Source organism: Gopherus flavomarginatus, chromosome 4, assembly GCF_025201925.1.
Source record: "Gopherus flavomarginatus isolate rGopFla2 chromosome 4, rGopFla2.mat.asm, whole genome shotgun sequence".
Classification (NCBI taxonomy): Eukaryota; Metazoa; Chordata; order Testudines; family Testudinidae; genus Gopherus; species Gopherus flavomarginatus.
The window spans coordinates 7,816,231-7,834,286 of record NC_066620.1 but is presented as its reverse complement, the minus strand read 5'-3'; the positions used below and the strand labels follow the sequence as shown (position 1 = coordinate 7,834,286).

The 18,056-nt window shown below is 41.3% G+C and overlaps 2 protein-coding genes across 5 annotated transcripts in view; one reads left to right on the top strand and one right to left on the bottom strand.

The window, feature by feature from the left end:
• The window catches only part of NAPB (NSF attachment protein beta), a 239,497-nt gene that overhangs the window by 19,090 nt on the left and 202,351 nt on the right, over positions 1-18,056 (top strand). The window contains exons 3-11 of one of the 2 annotated variants that reach the window (XM_050952226.1): positions 780-896; positions 2,815-2,861; positions 3,050-3,127; positions 7,125-7,180; positions 7,766-7,850; positions 10,951-11,055; positions 12,369-12,437; positions 12,946-12,996; positions 13,925-14,815. In XM_050952226.1, coding sequence (XP_050808183.1) covers positions 780-896; positions 2,815-2,861; positions 3,050-3,127; positions 7,125-7,180; positions 7,766-7,850; positions 10,951-11,055; positions 12,369-12,437; positions 12,946-12,996; positions 13,925-14,029 — 713 coding nt within the window. In that variant the 3' untranslated portion in view covers positions 14,030-14,815. Of the gene's footprint in view, positions 1-779; positions 897-2,814; positions 2,862-3,049; positions 3,128-7,124; positions 7,181-7,765; positions 7,851-10,950; positions 11,056-12,368; positions 12,438-12,945; positions 12,997-13,924; positions 14,816-18,056 lie in introns of those variants that run through there. The other variant, XM_050952227.1, reaches the window with a different exon arrangement.
• The window catches only part of GZF1 (GDNF inducible zinc finger protein 1), a 32,799-nt gene continuing 21,151 nt past the window's right edge, over positions 6,409-18,056 (bottom strand). For 2 of the 3 annotated variants that reach the window (XM_050952091.1, XM_050952090.1), the window contains exon 7: positions 6,409-6,972. In XM_050952091.1, coding sequence (XP_050808048.1) covers positions 6,922-6,972 — 51 coding nt within the window. In that variant the 3' untranslated portion in view covers positions 6,409-6,921. The remainder of the gene's footprint in view (positions 6,973-18,056) is intronic. The other variant, XR_007774188.1, reaches the window with a different exon arrangement.

The window sequence follows — 18,056 nt, the reverse complement described above, 5'->3', positions numbered from 1 at the left end:
GAATGCCATCAGGAGTAAGAAGCAGTGATTTTATTACTTCATTTGCCATCAAGTTGCAGGAACTAAAAATTTCAAAAAGGGATAGGTCTCAGCCTCCCTTTTCTCAGGTGCCATTTCCATTTGCAGTTTGACACCCACAGAATTAATTGCAGTAGCAAGTCAAAGTACATCTATATGATCCCACCTCTGACTACCTAATTGCACTTACAGATCCGTTAGAGGAGGAGTATTCAGAGTTGAGTACACCATCCAATTTCAGACATAAAAGTGAGGGTACAGATTTTGCATATGCAAATTGAAGCTGCAGAAGGAAAGCTGTCTCTTTGAAAATGTGACCTTAAATTTTCAGTGGACCTCCAACGCTGAATGTTCCTCTTTCTGTGCATGGAAGAAAACATTTGGGGTAGTTTTATGGATGATGACCTGATTTTTGCTTACAAATACAGTTTTTTTTGTTTGCACATCAGGGTGCATAGTCAAAAATTATAATTTTGTAGGTCCATTGAAATTTGGCCATATGTGTTCTTAACACCATGATTTTGCACACTTAAGGATAGCAGCTCTCCACAAATCACAAGCATGTGTATCTGAGAGCATGATTTGGTCACTGGAATTCATATGCCTTTTCTTCCACTTGCATAGTTGCCATATCAATTAAAGTTCTTCAGGTAGTGGGAAGCAAATACATGCTCATCTTTTTACTGTCGGCACGTCCATAAATTCGTGCTTATTAAATGGTACTGGAAATATTAATCTTTTTCGATTTCTTTCTTTCCTAGCTGCAGGAAATGCATTTTGTCAGGCAGCCAAGCTCCATATGCAACTACAGAGTAAACATGATGCAGCCATCGGTTTTGTGGATGCTGGGAATGCTTACAAAAAGGCAGATCCACAAGGTAAGGCAAATGAAATACTGTACAGGAATACACAAATCCTGTTAGTTGTGTAGCAACTGGCAGGCTGGCTGGCTTCCTTTTGTAAGCCAGGTATTTGGTTTAAGATCTTCAGTGTAGTTTTCTATAAAGTACTGTATGAAATGCTCACACTCCAAGACCATACTTAGAGAGGCAAGAAATAGTTTGCTTAAGGCCTGTTTCCTCATTCATGTTCTGCAACTAATGCTACATTTATCATGTCTGTACTGGGTTGAAGCAATCTGATTCAATTTTTTCATGAGCCTATTGAAATAAGATTGGTCTTAATAGGTCTGGTTTTACCCATTTGTGTGTTTGGGGATTTACCGGTCTAAAGAAGTAGTTCTTTGTCTCTGTCGATGTCAGTTGTGAACCAGATTGTGTTCTGTTTATACCTGTATACATCTGGAGTGAATCCAGTAGCTTCAACAGAATTACTCTGGATTTACCCTGGTGTAACTGAGAGCAGAATTTGGACCTTTGTCTGTTTCTCAGCCAGTAGGATTTAGAATTGTGGTAGACAGCATGAAAGATGCTTCATATTAAGTAACAGTGACCCCTCTGACTTCCTATGGAAACATCATTGACAGATTCAAGTAAGGAGACTTGTTCAGCTTTTCGTCTGCACTTTCCAGTGAAGGGAGGGCGAATGAAAGGGGAAAGATCACAAAACTCTCTTAGAGATAGAAAAGACACCTGCTCATGGGCAAAGATGTGTTCATGTTGTGTCCTTTGTCTCTCACAGCCTTAAGAATATGGGGAAACCACATGGACACAATTGGATTTCAAATAAGTATTCGTTAACACCCGCACCTTGAATACTGCGTGCAGTTCTGGTCACCCCATCTCTAAAATGATATATTAGAATTGGAAAAGGTCTAGAGAAGGGCAACAAAAATGAGTAGGGGGATGGAACAGCTTTCATCTGACGAGATTATCAAGACTGAGACTGTTCACCTAAAAAAAGGAGTCAAGTAAGGGGGGATATGACAGAGGTCTATAAAATCATGACGGGTGTGGCAATTGTGAATCTGAAAGTGTTATTTACTCCCTCACATAACACAAATACTGTCGTCACCCAATATAATTAATGGGCAGCAGGTTTAAAACAAACATAAGGAAGGACTTCTTCACACAATGTGCAGTCAACCTGTGGAACTCATTGCTAGGGGATGTTGTGAAGGCCAAAACTATAATGGGGTTCATAAAACAATTAGAAAAATTCATGGAGGATAGGTCCATCAGTGGCTCTGACTGTGGAAACTGGGAGTGGACAACGGGATGGATTACTTGCTAATTGCCCTGTTCTTTTCATTCCCTCAGAAGCATCTAGCCACTGTCGGAATACTGGATACTGGTCTAGTTTGACTGTTGGTCTGATCCAATATGGCCATGCTTATGTTCTTATGAGTATTGACAGAGTTCCCATGTATTCACTAGGTATTTGAGAATACTAAAAGCTTGCTTCTTCTGGACAACATTTTCAAAAGCAAACTAAGAGAGTGGGCATCCAGTTTTTTGCACATGCTAGTTTTTGAATTTGTAACTTTTTCAAAGCCAAAATTTTGCTCTGGGAAAAATCAGTTTGTACATAGGATATGCATTTCTCCATGGAATTTGGTATTGTATGTTTACTAGATTTGCCAATACAAATGCACTTTTAGTTCACACATCTCAAAGGTTTTTGTATATGCAGCACTTGGGGCATTAAAATGTATGTCTGCAGTTTCAGAGCCTGGATAGCTGGTTGTTTGAGGAGCTGGCTATTTAGGTTTCTGGTCAGAACAGACACACAGCAGAAATACTGCTTTGCCTTGGTGAAAGCTGATCTGTTGAACAATGTCTGGATGTCTCAGCTGATTTTATTTTTCATTGTTTTTCCTGAATGCTTCCACTGCAGAGGCTATGAACTGCTTAAATGCAGCCATCGATATTTACACAGACCTGGTAAGAAATTGTATTGCCTTGAGGAGTTGGGGTTGGTATCCCAATGTGTGGCAACTTAGATTGATGCCTCTTTATTTAAAAAAGTTGTATTAAATCGTTGTTCTATTAAAAGTAATAAATGCCACAGGTACTTGAAGGAGAGAGGGGAAAAAAACCCGTATACCTTTTTTTTAAATTGTCCATCCTAGGGCCGATTTACTATTGCTGCCAAGCATCACATCACCATTGCAGAGATTTATGAGACTGAGCTGGTAGACATTGAAAAGGTAAGCTGATTAAACCATTAGAACTTTTCATTGAAACTGTACATTTGAATGTGCTATCAGGATTGCATATGATTATGAAACTTCACTCTGCTGGCCTAGGGAACTTCATGAATCTGGCTCTTCCAGGAACTCTAAGTCCCTAGGCTTGTTTCTGATCTTGCTGATGTGGGTATATGTCAGGAGTAACGTGTGTGAAGTTAGCATAGTTAAACTTGGTGTGAGTGATACCAGGATCAAGCCTCAGTGATGAGTTGTTTGGTCTTTGCCTTTGATGTGCCTCTTTCTCCCTCTCTCTTCCATGTTTTTAAGTTACCTCTTCCTTTTCTTATGATCATCAGTGGAAGCTTGATTCTCATATGGAGGCCTGAAGCAGATGTACTGAGCAAGTCACTTTTAGGGAAGGGATAGCTCAGTGGTTTGAGCATTGGCCTGCTAAACCCAGGGTTGTGAGTTCAATCCTTGAGAGGATCATTTAGGGATTCGGGGATTTAGTTGGGACTTGGTCCTGCTTTGAGCAGGGGCATGGACTAGATGACCTCTTGAGGTCCGTTCCAACCCTGATATTCTATGATTCTAGATTTACGCAAGTGCTCTTGAAATATTTCAGACCTGATGAGGATAATGCACTGTCGGTCAGTTTAAAAGTGTTTGTGAAAGACTGACAGGAAAGTGTGAATTGCACAGAAGTTGTTTTTATGGTACAGCTCTTTTCGGGGAGGGAGGGGAGACAATCAAGCTACACACATTTAATATGATTTGACAAATCATTGCAGAAGTGTGATAGGATGTCTGTGGTGCCTGCAGCCTTGCATGCTAAGCATGTCAGAGCTAACAGACTTGGATGAGAGACTCTTTCCCTTTACCCTACAAGGAAAGTGCGGTTTGTTATGAGAAGTGATATTTTTAGTGAGTCCGCTCGATATGTGTCTTTCCTCTAAGGCCATGTGTGCACTGCCAACTTTGGTTGACCCAAGTTATGTTGGCATTAAGCTGCTCTTGTTAGAATATTGCTTGTGCGTGTGCATACTTGGCTACTTGTGTCGGTGACGCATGTACTCACCAGGAGTGCTTTTGTCGATGCACAATGTTGTGCACCATGGGTAGAAGTCCCAGTGTGTAACCCACCACTGTCTTTTGGGAAGTTTTGGCAATGCATGATGGGGCCTAAATGAGTCGTTCAGGGGTGACTGGGATCAAGAGGTCAGCTTCCCAGTGTGCAACTGTCTCCATCCCGTAATGTCATTTATATCCCATAATTTTTGCTCCTTTTTTCAAAATCCCACGAACCTACATGGCTCTCCTTGCTATCCACCATGTCTGACTGAAACATGGAAGCCTGCACAGCTCTGCACTGTTGCTGTAAGCATTGTAAGCACAGGACACACAATCCAGAGCTGCAAGAATAACCAAATCAATGAGGAATGTGACGATTCCTTGGACGATAGACTGCTATGAGATATAGCAAGCACCAATGCAAGGTTGTTGGCATTCATGGAGCAGCTGGAGATGGTGGCGTGCTGCTTCTGGACACGAGAACTTACTGGCGGAGATCGCATTGTAATGCAGGCTTGGAATGACGAACAGTGGCTGCAGAACTTTTGGATGTGCAAGGCCACATTCCCAGATCTGTGAGCCAAGCTTGCTCCAGACCTCCAGTGCAGGGACCCCAAAACGAGAGCGGCACTGACAGTGGGCAAATGAGTGATCGCACCATGGAAACAGTGGGAAATCAGTTTGGACTGGGAAAACCCACTGCAGGGGCCACTGTCATGCAAGTGACTGTAATGCAAGCCTCAGTTCAGGGCCATTAATCTCCTCCTGCTGCGCAGGACTGTGACTCTTGGCGATGTGCAGGGCATAGTGCATGGATTTGCAACAATGGGGTTCCTGAACTGTGGTGGAGCAATAAACAGCCCTCATATCCCTCTTTTGGCACCAGACCACCTTGCCACAGAGCGCATCAACAGAAAGGCTACTTTTGTGTGGTTATGCAAACATTGGTGGATCACTGGGGATGCTTGACTGACATCAGTGTGAGCTGGTCAGGGAAGGTGCATGACACTCACATCTTTAAGAACACAGGACTTTATAGAAAGCTATAAGGAGGGACTTTTTTTCCTGACCGGCAGCTAACCGTTGGCAACGTTGAAATGCCAATAGTGATCCTGGGGGACCTAGCCTACCCCTTGCTCAGGTGGCTCACGAATAACGCTACGATTATGTCACAGAGGTCATGGAAGTCACAGAATCCATGACTTCCACAGACCGTCATGACGTTTTGTGCCCCAGGGACAGCAGGTAACCTCGCAGCTCTCAGCCGCTGCTGGCAGCGGGCCCTCAGCAGCTCCTAGCCCTGGGCAGCAAGGGGCCCCTGAGCTCCCAGCCCCCGTGGATGGTGGGGTTCCCCGGAGCTCCTGCAGGCTGCTAGAGCCTCCCTGCCTCTGCCCAGCCATGGCGGGCCGAGCAGGAACCCCAGAGCCCCCAGTCGCTGCGGGTGCTGGACCCTCCTCTATCCCCATTGTGTCAGGGATATTTTTAGCAAAAATCACGGATAGGTCACAGGCTTTATTGCCCATGACCCGTCTGTGATTTTTACTAAAAATATCCCTGACCAAAATCTCAGCCTTACTCATGAAGCCATACCCCAGCCACCTCGACAGGAGCAAGGAAAGATTCAACTACCCAGTCAGCAGGTGCAGAAGTGCAGAATGAAGTTGAATGTGCATTTGGCAGACTGAAGGGACACCGGCATTGTTTACTCACAAGACTGGATCTCAGTAAGAAAAATATCAGAATGGTTATAGCTGCCTGCTGTGTCCTACATAATATCTGTGAAGCAAAGGGGGGAAGGTTGCCACTGGGATGGAGGGCAGAGGTGGAGAGGCTATCTGCGGAGTTCAAACAGCCAGATACAAGGATTGGTAGAAGAGCTTATCGTAGCTGTATGACTCAGAGAGGCTTTGAAGTAGCACTTTTACAATGAGCTGCAGGAACGCATTGTGGTGTACTGTGCTCTATATGTGGCCCTGCTGTTTTGTGGCCTATTAGGAATTGTGTGGTGCTGGGGGTACATGTCGAACTATAATATTGTCAGTACACCTGTTAATTTTGCAGCACTTGCTGTACATTTATCATTATTAGACCGTGTAGGTCACTGATCCTGTGAGTTGTCACACTGTGCAGTAACAATTAAGTAGGTGATTTCAGAACTGAGAGGCGCTCTGCCACATATGCTGTGAACTAATAAATATGAATTATTTTCCAAATAATAAAATTTTATTCAGTAACAAAACCAGTGAAAAGAAAAATCTGTGCAATTTAAAAGCAAAGACATTAAAAACGTCATGAATTAATAGAATAGCACTTTTCAAGAGGAAAGAACATTTATGACCATTTTAGCTACACATACAGCTACTGTGGTGGTCTCAGGTCAGTGTATGTGAAGCTGTGGTTTTCCGTAATGTCTCCTGGGATGGAGTGGTAGAGGGGTAGGGCGGTGGCCCTTGATGCCATGTGGAATGTTGAGGGTGGATGCTGCAGTGGAGTTCTGCATGGACTGCAAAGGGAGGTGAGCCTAGGATTGTTGAACCTGTAGGTCCACAAGAGTCTGCAGCATCTGTGTTTGCTGCGGAGAAGCCCCATTAGTCCTGGGGCATCTCCCTTTCCTTTTCCTGCTGGCCTTTCTCCTCTTCGTTCTTTTCTTCTCTAGGGTGTCTGCAAAGCTTTGATTTCAGTGGGATTACATACAGTAGTAAGAGCTATAGTCAGTAGTCCAGTTTTGCAAGATCGAGATCTTAATCAGAGTTCATTCGGGGTGGTTGCAGTGTTTCAATATTGGTATAATCCTGGGGGACAATAAAAATAGGATGTCATGGTATTCCTCTAAAACCACCTGAGGAATTCTGAAAAATTCTAATCTTTGTAAATACGGTCTTCCCCAAAAATCTCATCTCCAAAGTAACATGTTGAGAGAAAAATGTTTATGTCTGTCTTTTAGGCAATTGCACATTATGAACAAGCTGCAGATTACTACAAAGGAGAAGAATCCAACAGGCAAGTCTTCTTCATAGAATAGTTATTTTAAACAAGGAAAGTTTACAGTCTGGATTTATCCTTTTTTTCTTTCCTATAATAAGATGTGCAAGTATTATATGCCTCTCCTAATTTGTGAATTCTTTAATAAGATGTCCAAATCCTGCATTAAGATGCTGAGATTGTCACTTAGGTACATGAAATTGGCATTCACTTACCTGTCTGTCAGTATGAGTATTCAAACTGAGAGCTTTGGAGACCTATTAAGGTGCTTGCATGTGAAAACTGATTTCTGCCTTTGTTTAGATTTTAATGCTTGACTTCCATATACCGTTCAATGCACATGCTTTCTAGTCTCCTTGGGGCTGAATATCATACCACAGGTCACTGGGAAGAGAACTTTCTGTAGATTTGCAGAAAGCTTTCAGAGTCAACATATGGCCTTAGTGTGCTAATAATTTTGGTATTTTTAATATACTCCTTTTTCTAACAGGTAACTGCTGGGGTATGTTTTCACATACATTAATTAGGGGATGTATCTATTAGAGAAGTAGGGAAATTGACACATGTACCATTACTTATTTTAACTGAAGTCCTTGATTGTAGTTCAGCTAACAGGTGTCTGCTGAAGGTGGCTGCATATGCTGCTCAGTTAGAGCAGTATCAGAAGGCAATTGAAATCTACGAGCAGGTTAGTATATATACTCTTTTTTTATAAAATGGACAACGTAGTTGAAGTCACAGAACTGTCATATTGTATGCTGCTCCTGATGTCTGAGTCAGGACCTGTGGTCACTAAAACTGGAACCCTATGGGCTTGTCTACACTGCCCCGCAGTTTGGACTAGGGGGTTGTGAATAGCAATGAGCACTAAAGTGCTGCACTGTGAATCTCCCTCATGGACACTGCAGGCATGAACTAAAGTGTTCCTAGTTCATTTTAACATAGTCCTCTTCAAACAGGACTTCATTAATGCGTTAATGCACTGTTATTTCTAACCCCATAGTCCAAACTGCAGGATAATGTAGACAAGCCCTAAATCTTGCATTGGTCTCAGGAATGTGGATTAAAGAGATCATTTCCTGCGCTAATTGTGGAAAGAATCAGCATTCTCTCAGTAGTTGAGGCTGCAACTAGTTTCCCGTTGTAAGAGAGAGTTTGCCCATTCCATTCAACTGAACTGGATGTGAAATTTCACATGTGGACTTTGTCAGGTGTAGAGTTCTTTTTGTCAAACTGTGCTGTGAATCAGATGAGCCATTACTGGTAGATATATGCTGTGTTGCTGTAGCCGTGTTGGTACCAGGATATTAGAAAGACAAGGTGGTTGAGGCAATATCTTTTATTGGACCAACTTCTGTAGGTGAGAGAGGCAAGCTTTTGAGCTTACACAGAGCATTTCTTACCTGGTGATAGTTACTGCATATGTTCTTACGTGAAGAAGAGCTTTGTGTTAGCTCGAAAACTTGTCTCTCTCACCAAACAGAAGTTGGTCTAATAAAAGACATTACTGTACTTTACCTTGTCTCTAAAATTTTTGAGAGATGTAATTTATCAAAAATATATTTTACTTTTTGAAAAAGTGAGTGATTTGTGTGTGTGTGTCAAGCTGTATCTAGGAATTGGCTTGGCCTAAACACTTCAAACTTAGTTGGTTCCAGACTCCTTTGAGATCTAGTGCATAGCTGTTTTTCTTAAAAAGGCAGATACTGCTTCTATGAGTTGTTCCAGGGTTAAATTCTAACATACTTTCTAAGCTTAGTTTTGAACGCCTATAACTTCTTGGGTTGGGGGTTCCCTGTCTGGTATAATTTTGGGGAAAGATTTTTGAGGGTGATCAGACGTGATTGCAGAGTTAGAAAACTTTGTTCCAAAAGCTAATTATGCCTTGTGTTTCCAAGTCTCTCCTCTCTTCCTCCCACCTCTCCCCCACCACAGAATAGTCTTATGGCTGGAATCTCAAATGTTAGTGCTTGTGTCCTAATGATATCTAGTGCATAGCACTAATAATCAAGAGAATTTGTGAAATAATTAGGAATTATACTGCATGGCTAGAGCTAATCCCTAGCGGACCGGCTGGCAGCCGATGCACTTGAGTGGATCATTTTAATAGAGTTTTTGCTGCCACCATATTACTCTTTGTGTTCAGAATTTCCAGACATGAGGGTTGGTAGGTAGCTAGAGGATGACCAATGGCATGAGATCAGCTAAGGTTGTTTGTGGGACCTAATCTGTGAACTTCCTGGCTTTCAAAATTTTTATTTTTATGTATTTTTCACCTTTTGTAAGAATGTCCTGTTTTGTTTTCATTGATACCTATTTGCAAACTTAGCTATTGTGTTGTAATGAAGATTTTTGGCTGGGAGTATTTTAAATCAGCTCTTTGCTTTCGAACCCTTTAGGGACCCAGTACTTGTACAGGATATCATAGAATCAAGTCACTGTTCCCTAGTCTGCATCAAATGGCAAATAGAGGCACTGAGAGAGAGGCTGTACTTGTGAAGCAGTGCACAATAAATAGAGCTCTGTGGGCATCTGAGCTAGAATTACTGAGCATCCTCCACTCCTGACTTCCACAGGAGCTGAGGGTTCCCTGCACCTTGCTGAATCAGGCCAAAAACATTAAGATGTGGGGAAGCAAACTACTGTAGTGTAGGGGTAGCTGGAGTCTTATGCTTGCCGACATCATGCCTCCAGGGATGCTGACGGGTGACAGTTACTGCATCTGCTCTGCAGTTTTGCTCTCCCCAGTACTCAGCAGCCAAGAGCTAGTGCGCAGGGGACATGAAGCCACAGCTATGCTCTTCCCAGTCCATATATGGCCCTTTTGGGGTCTGGAATATTGCTGACAAGAACCTCCTGCATTCTAGGACTGCAGCCATCCAAATGATGTCTGCCTCCTGCATGGGCGTGCAGTGGTGGGAAACCAATTCCTTTCACTCTCCTTCCTCTTCTACTGACCCTGTGCAGGGCAGCTGTTGTTTGGCCTCTATGTGTCTGTATAGTGCTATGTAACATGCTCCAGAACCTGTCTGTAATGCCAGACAAACCTGGTGGAGGTGCTAGAGTGGATTCCCTTTGCCAGCAGCATTCTGCTTTATAAGAGGTGCTAGGTTCCAATTGGCTGCCAGAAAAGCTTAGACAGAGTGCATCCCTGATGACTGGAGCACAGCGTACAAAACACCACTTAGTTAGAGGGCGAGTGTGTGGTTTTCCCCAGAATCAGCGCTCTTTTAAAATCCTGCACGTGCGCACACACGTGCAGTCTCACGCCTCTTCTGTGGGGACTGTTTGTGCTTAAAGCTAAGCATGTGCTTAAGTGCTTTGCTGGATCAGGGAGAGAGCGCTCAGCAACATGCAGGATTGAGCCCTGGAGGAACCCGAGAGAACCACCTTTCTGTTCTGGGTGGTATTACAGCATTGTACAGCATTGAAGTGCTGCATGGATATGTGCTGTGTGAACCCTTAGAGAGGGTAGATGGGGGTGTGCGCACACACATGTATTTACAATCACAATAAGTGGGAACTTTAATGCCTAAATCACTTTATTATTATATATATACAAATATTTGTGACTGATTTGTTTCACTTTGGAATTTTGTTGTATTAGATGAAACCTGTTGAGCTGTTGCTTTTTCTTAGGATCTGGTATTTGTTGCATGTTTTTAATCCAGTCTGTTAAACGTGTGTGAGCTCTTGCATGTAATTTTGATCACCTTGGGGTTTTGTTCTTGTCTTACAAAGAAAAGATACCATATAACCTGACTGTCACTATAACTTTTTATATCTAGGTTGGAACAAATACCATGGATAATCCTTTGCTCAAGTACAGTGCAAAAGAGTATTTCTTTAAAGCTGCTCTCTGCCACTTCATTGTGGATGAGTTGAATGCTAAGGTTAGTGACATTCTCCTAGGATGTGCAGCATCACGTAAATGAAATTTTGCAACATTAATTAATGTGATTGAACTATCTCCTATTTCCACAGTCTGGGGGTGAAATATACAATTTTTATTTTTGTATGGGAATCATTGCTGAGGCAGGCCCTGTTTTTCAAAGCCAGATGCTTATGCTTGCCAACAATAGGAGGCGCCCGTAGTTTTGGGTGCAGACAAAAGCATGTAGAGATGTGACTACCACAGTTCAAGCAGAGGCACAGATGTCTACATTCATAACCACAAAATAGCGCCAGCAATTATTTGCAAAAGAAAAGGAAGTGGGTATTAAAATCAGGCCCATGAACTCTGTCTCATGCCGTACTGTTCAAAATAAAACAGTCGTCATGCGGGCGCAGTCCCATAAAAAGGGCACGATTTAAGCATCTCCAAAAGGGAGCCTGTTTCTGGTCCCCATTTTGATCAGGGGCTGACTTCCATCCTGCCTGTAATTGAGTTGCTCTTTTTGTTTTGTAGGCACCTAAATACTGCCCCGACTTGCTGGCCCAGTCAGGTAGTTAACATTCTGGTGCAGCACCTGCTGAAGTCAGTCAGGATAGTTCTGTTGATTCCAGTGCGTGTTGGATCAGGCCAGGGATGTATGACCTGACTTGCACCTGCATGGCCTGATCCAACACACATTGAAATCAACAGAGCCTTTTAAAGTCACAGCTCAAGCTGAAAAAATAACAGACCACAGCATGTCTGGTTTCTGCTTAAGAGAAAGCATGTACTTTCTCCCATGGATGGCAGAAGGCATCCTTTAACTCCGCAGTCTCTGTTGTGTCTCGTTTTGCCTAAAATCTGCAGGGAAGAAAGGGAAACGACTTCTTTTTTTGGAGTTCTCTCAAGGTAGATCCAAACTTTCCTCTCCTGCATCCTCCCTCAAACAGCTACGTCTCCCCCACCCCCCCCAATAAATGTAAGTTAGTTCAGGTGGAAAGGGGACAGCCCATTTAGAGGCTGTGAGACTAGCTGGGGCAGGAGCATCACTTGTCGCAATGACAGGGTTTGACACTTAATTATGTTGCTTCCACCCTTACAATACTTTAGACACATTCCCAGTTAGGCAAAGACCAGTTTGGACCTTAAATCTGAATTTCCTTGTGTTCTTGGGATTTTACTGGACTCTGTTATGTTAGACTGTTTATGTAACCTAACCCTAATACACTGCAACAAAGACAATAACTATGAGAATAACCCTTGTCTTTAGGTGAAACCCAGTGGTTGCTTTTTCTAGTAGTTTTAATGGAAAGGCTAGCTTCTCTGTTTCAGCTTGCTCTGGAGAAGTATGAAGAAATGTTCCCAGCATTCACAGATTCGAGAGAGTGCAAGCTAGTGAAAGTAAGTAGAACTGATGTTAAATACAAATGCCCTGAAAGTTGAGTTATTGGTTGGAAATAAAAAAATTGCACTGGTACTATCTTTCCCTCACCATATCCTATGTTGATCTGTTTCATATTATTTGTATATATTAGAGAACACCACATGAATTGTACAGAACTTGTGTAACTGGGGAGGCAATTAAATGAGACAAATTATAATCTTAATGAAAGTAGATATTTATGGGTAAGCTAATATTATAACAGTAGATCCAAAGGGCCTGTTGGATAGTATCAGACACTGTCTGTATATTGCTGGATTAAACAGGTTCAGGAGGTCGTTGTTCTCCGTGAAGTGCAAGCACTGGATATTTATTATCTCTTTTGGTTTCTTAATGGAGAAAAGCGTTACATGTAATTTGTAGACCACAGGGTTACAGAATACCCAGACAACGGGTGCCGAGTCTGCTGTAAATCGAAGTGATAAATTTTCAATATTAATGTATAACCCTTGACTGTAATTCTGTTAGAAACTGCTGGAAGCCCATGAGGACCAAAACTGTGAGGCGTACACTGAGGCAGTAAGTAGTCAAGCTGTACACTGATCCATTTGTGGCAGACAATTCTAGGACCAGAGTTCAAAGGAGCCCCCCTCTATGTCTTCATTTTTGCATGCGAATTTTGCATGCTCAGTTACTTGCACAAGCGTTCCTGGGCACTGTTGTTCTTTGAGCACTGGCAGCATCCTCTGTGCTGTACGAAACACACAGGCTGATTGCCACCTACAATGAAGCCACTTCACGCCGCTCTGGAGGGGTAAACAGAGCAATGCAAAGAGGCCTTCGTGTGAATGAAAATTCAGGCTAAAGTCTCTGTCCTGAAGAACTGATGGAAAGAGTTTACAATCGAAGGGCCTGATTCACTATTGTGTTACTCCAGTTTTATAGTGTAACGCTGCTGAAATCAGTGCAGTAGCAGATCAGGTCCCAAGAGTTTTTCAACATCTCTGGGCCATATTCACGAGTGGGCGTGGGCTGCCTTGGGCTACTGCAGCAATACACAGCAGCTGAAAATGTCTAAAGGACCCTATTCAGCAAACCATCCCCCATCAGCAAAGCACTGAAGCACACGCTTAAGTCCCATTGAAGTATAATATATATATATATAAAAAACAACCTTGGGTGAGGGTCTTCTAAATTACCAGGGCTCCCCTACTGGTGATCACTGCATTTTGAGGACTCTTTACTCTCCACTCTAGTTCCTTCCTCTTCTGGTCTTTTTCCAATAATCCTGGCTTCTTTGTGCTTGATATTTGAAATTCCCACAGACTTTAATGAGCTTTGGCTCAGCCCTTACTACATGTATCAGTGGTTTAAGGACTATTTAACTAACAGAAATTTAACAAATGAATCGCAAATGAAACGTAGCACACAGTTTACTCCTAGGAGTAGTGATAGCCATATTCCCGTTTGCCCTTTGTTAAACTGTGTTAAACTTCCTTCCAATTAGGTTAAGGAATTTGATTCCATATCTCGCTTGGATCAGTGGCTTACGACTATGTTGCTTCGCATCAAAAAATCACTTCAAGCAGATGGTGATGGAGACCTAAAGTGAATTATTTGTGGTATATGTGGCATGTTGCCTAACTCCTAAGTAATCTGTTTTTGTGTAATGGCCAGGGACCATTATGGGATACTTGACACTACACCTGGCTTAATTTTGTTGCTTATGAACCAAATGACCTGTATTGTTAGTATCCTGGTGTCTTTTTGATGACATGGATGGATAAGAAATGATACTCCTAGGTGTTGCTGACAGGTCTTCCGTATGTGAGAGCAATAGAGGGATTCACAAGACTTTTGAGATCAGTGAAAGAAATGCTTGGGGCAAAAATCTTTATTTTTAGTAGCTGATGAGCCAAAAGTCTTCCATTTAAAATTTTTTTTTGGCTGCCATTTCTCTACTAGCTCATCGTCTTCAACATTTTGGATCCATGCTTGTAAATATCTGTCCATAACATACAGTACACACAATATTTTCTGATCTAATGCTAATGTATTGCTAAAAGTTCTGTGTTTTTAACGGACCTTAGTGAGACATGTAGATTTTTGTTTTTAAAATCGACAGAGCTATTTTAATGCTAGTGAAATGCCTGTGATTTTTAGATACAGTGTGGATGTGTATATACTATACACATACAGATGTGCAAGAATAAATACATAATGGCTTGGGTTTAAAAACACTAATCTTCATAGGTGAGGGGTCTGTATATAATATATTATCAATTACCTTCTCCCAAACCATTCATTAAATAGGACCTAGCTTATCATGTATTTTCTATTTAAGAGCTATATATGAAATGTAAGTTTCTTCTATTTTTTTCTTGGATATATTTTTCCACTTACGTTGTTTTTTGGTGCATACCATCTCTCCAAGAGGGCTTTAACAGGTAATAATATATTTTTCTAACTTTTCATTTACTTAAGTTCCTGCTATTGTCTTTGCTGCCGTTTTTTTGTATATTCCAGAACACTACTTCTTTCCCTTTGTGCTGTTGGCAAAGCTGTGTCAGTAGTTATTGAATTAGGCTTTATCTTAGCTAAGATACCCTCCTTCAGCACTGCTGGACAACAGCTTGCCAGGCTTGTTTTAAAACTATGTAGAAATTAATTATCTTGAAGAATGTGTGTGAATCCCAGTTTGTGTGTGTGTAGATCCTAGTTTCAATGGAGATAAGTAGACAAGCTACCTATAATTCAATATATGTATGACAGTAAGATAGACTCATGACCATATGCAGTTTCAGTGTTATGGCTTAATATTTCAGTGCAGTTCCAATAAGCTGTAGAAATTATTTCATTCTTATGTCACCAGTGCTGCTTACATAATGAAAGAGTACTAGTTTTATTTTGCATAAATGCTACTAGTCATTTGACCTTTTAAATATTGGATACTTTAACGTAGGAAAACTCAGTAGCAGTACAGGTACTAACTATGGGATACTAATCTATGGCCTAGGTTGGTCTTTGATTTCTTTTGGAGGAAAGACCTACCACAAATATGCATGGACCTGCCCACATTCCAGACAGGGTACTAGCTGGCTTTCATTTTTGTCGTCTTTACGAGTATCTGTTTTTTGTTTGTGCTGCTGGCTTTGGGATTGAATGACTATTGACTGAAATATAGTAACCCTAGCAAGCCAGCACACTGATAGGAGACCAAATGATATAACACATTCCAGGAAAGATGTTTTTTATCAACTCTCATCAACAATCAATTTAAACTTTCTTCTACTTGATTGTTTTCAAGATGTGTATTTATAAACTAAACCAGGAAGGGCTTTGTGCTATGTAGGGAGTGTGACTCTTCTTGTAGTTGGAATGAATAGCACTAGTGAGTTATCACTGAAATTGTACAAAAGAGTTTTCTCCCTCCTCGAGCATTTAGGTTTGTCGGATGGAGATGTGTGGCCAAAAGGGGACTGGGAGGGGCTGGCTCTGATGAGCAAGAGACTCAAATGTGTTAGGAAATGTTAAAAAGCTGCAACTTGTGCAATTAACACTTGCTTACAGGGGCTGGTCCCATTAGAAATGGCTGACTTGGATCTCCCTCTAGGGAACCATGCCTGAACAAATCTGACTCTTCTTTAAACGGATATATGCTAACATAATCCTATCGTGTGGCTACAGCTATGGAAGGGGTTTTTCTGTCACTGTAAGAAAATCATGGCCCTGAGCACTAGCACATAAAAGCATTCTCTTGTTGATCTAACTGCATCTACAGGAGGGTTAGGTCACCAGAGCTGTTGCTCAGGGGTGAATTTGTCACACCTGAGTGCTATATCTGTATTGACTCAGCTTCAGCTGATTCTCTACACAGACAACCCAGAGAGGAAAATATATGCATGCTTATGTTTAGGCTACAGTAGTCCTAAATATTTGAAAAAGCACTTGTATAAGAAGAAATGAGGTGTCAAGCTTTGTTTAGTAGAGGAGCATTACTTTTTTCAAGTTGCATAACTTTCCTTATTCAGAAAGGAACATAGTTCTTGATTACATATAGTCTTGCCATAGTACATATAATTTGAGATCAGATAAAACACAGTTCAGCCAAGTTTAGTGAAAATCCTACACAGGTATCACCACATGATAGGCACATTTTGTTAATACAGAAATTTTGGAATTTTTTTAAGCATAACTTGGCACTGGTTACATTTTACTTTGTGTGGTTAATTTATTTTTCCAGAACCTAAAAAACCAGTATTTTTGCACAATTATGATAGTATGCATAAATTGCTGATGATGTACCAGAACTCTATGTACTAATCTGTGATCTGTTATTAATGCGCTCTATAATGTAGTAGTTTTGTCTAAATGCAAACCTTGGTGATTTTGTATAGCAGCATGTCATCTGTAATTATTTGTTGTAAACTGTGATATACCAGTTTTCAGATTATGTAAATCATAAAGCAAATCTGTCAGGGTGTTCTTTTTCCTTCCCCCGGGTCAAGAATCTACTATGAAAACTAATAATGAAATGGCCTTAGCAGGAACAGATTGTTTTGTGTGAAGCAGTACAGTAATAAAATAAAAATTAAGTAATTGTGATGCATTCTTTTCTGGTGAATGGCTACTGCTACGCACTTAAACTCCCTGGTTTGATAGGAGTTGTATTTTTAACAGTAAAGCCCCTTTCCTTCAAAGAGTGCTCTGCAGCAAGTGGTTCCAGATTCTGCATATTTAGTGTGTAACTCTTCAGAATGCTGTGCACTGAATTTCACCTTGCACCTAACACCTGTACAATTGAAGTTCTAGTAGGTTTACAGTGTGATTTTGTTCACTTGTGAAAAGTGATGAGTCCTGTAGAGTTTTCTGATGCATGTTTAACATTATTGCAGAACTGTTTATCAGCACTATGGAAGCAAAACAGAGTAACAAACAATGGAATGATTAGGCCTAAGGCACCAGGTGGTCAGTAGCAACTTCTGTAGAATTACTGCAAAAGTACCCAGGGGCCTGCTACTGTAATCACCTAAAATCATCAGATCTCTGCACTATACAATGCATAGTTCTCAGGGAAGAGGCCTGTCTGGTACTCCAAGCAAGTCACTTACAAAAAGGGCAGTACTAGTTCAATATTTTAATAGGATTTAATAGTTCGTACAGGTTACTCACTTCCATACACTCATGGAATACAAAAACTTCCCCTGTCTACAGGTACTAATACTCAGGATTTAAATACTGTACATTGGTCATTAGGAATCATTTGAACTTCAACACTCAGAACACAATTTTTGAATAAATATGTCAAATATAACCTCCTGGAAAGCTGTTTTTTTAAACCCTTTTCCTGAATTAAGCTAGGGGTCAAAGGTAACATTAGAAGCTCCTTTTAAGGTTCAAAAAACCCCCAAAACTCTGGTCCATCGTTTGGTTATTTTTATTGCTTTGCCTACCAGTAAGTCTTTTAGGAGTGGGCGATAGTGATGCATGTGCTTAACTTTCAGCAAGCTTTTCTCAAACTGCTACTTAAACAACACCCACATTAAGAAACCGTCACCAAAAGATTTATTATCTGCAAAAATCAGAAGGGCAGATCCTCAGTTGCTATAAACTGACACAGCAGAAGATTTGGCCCGATA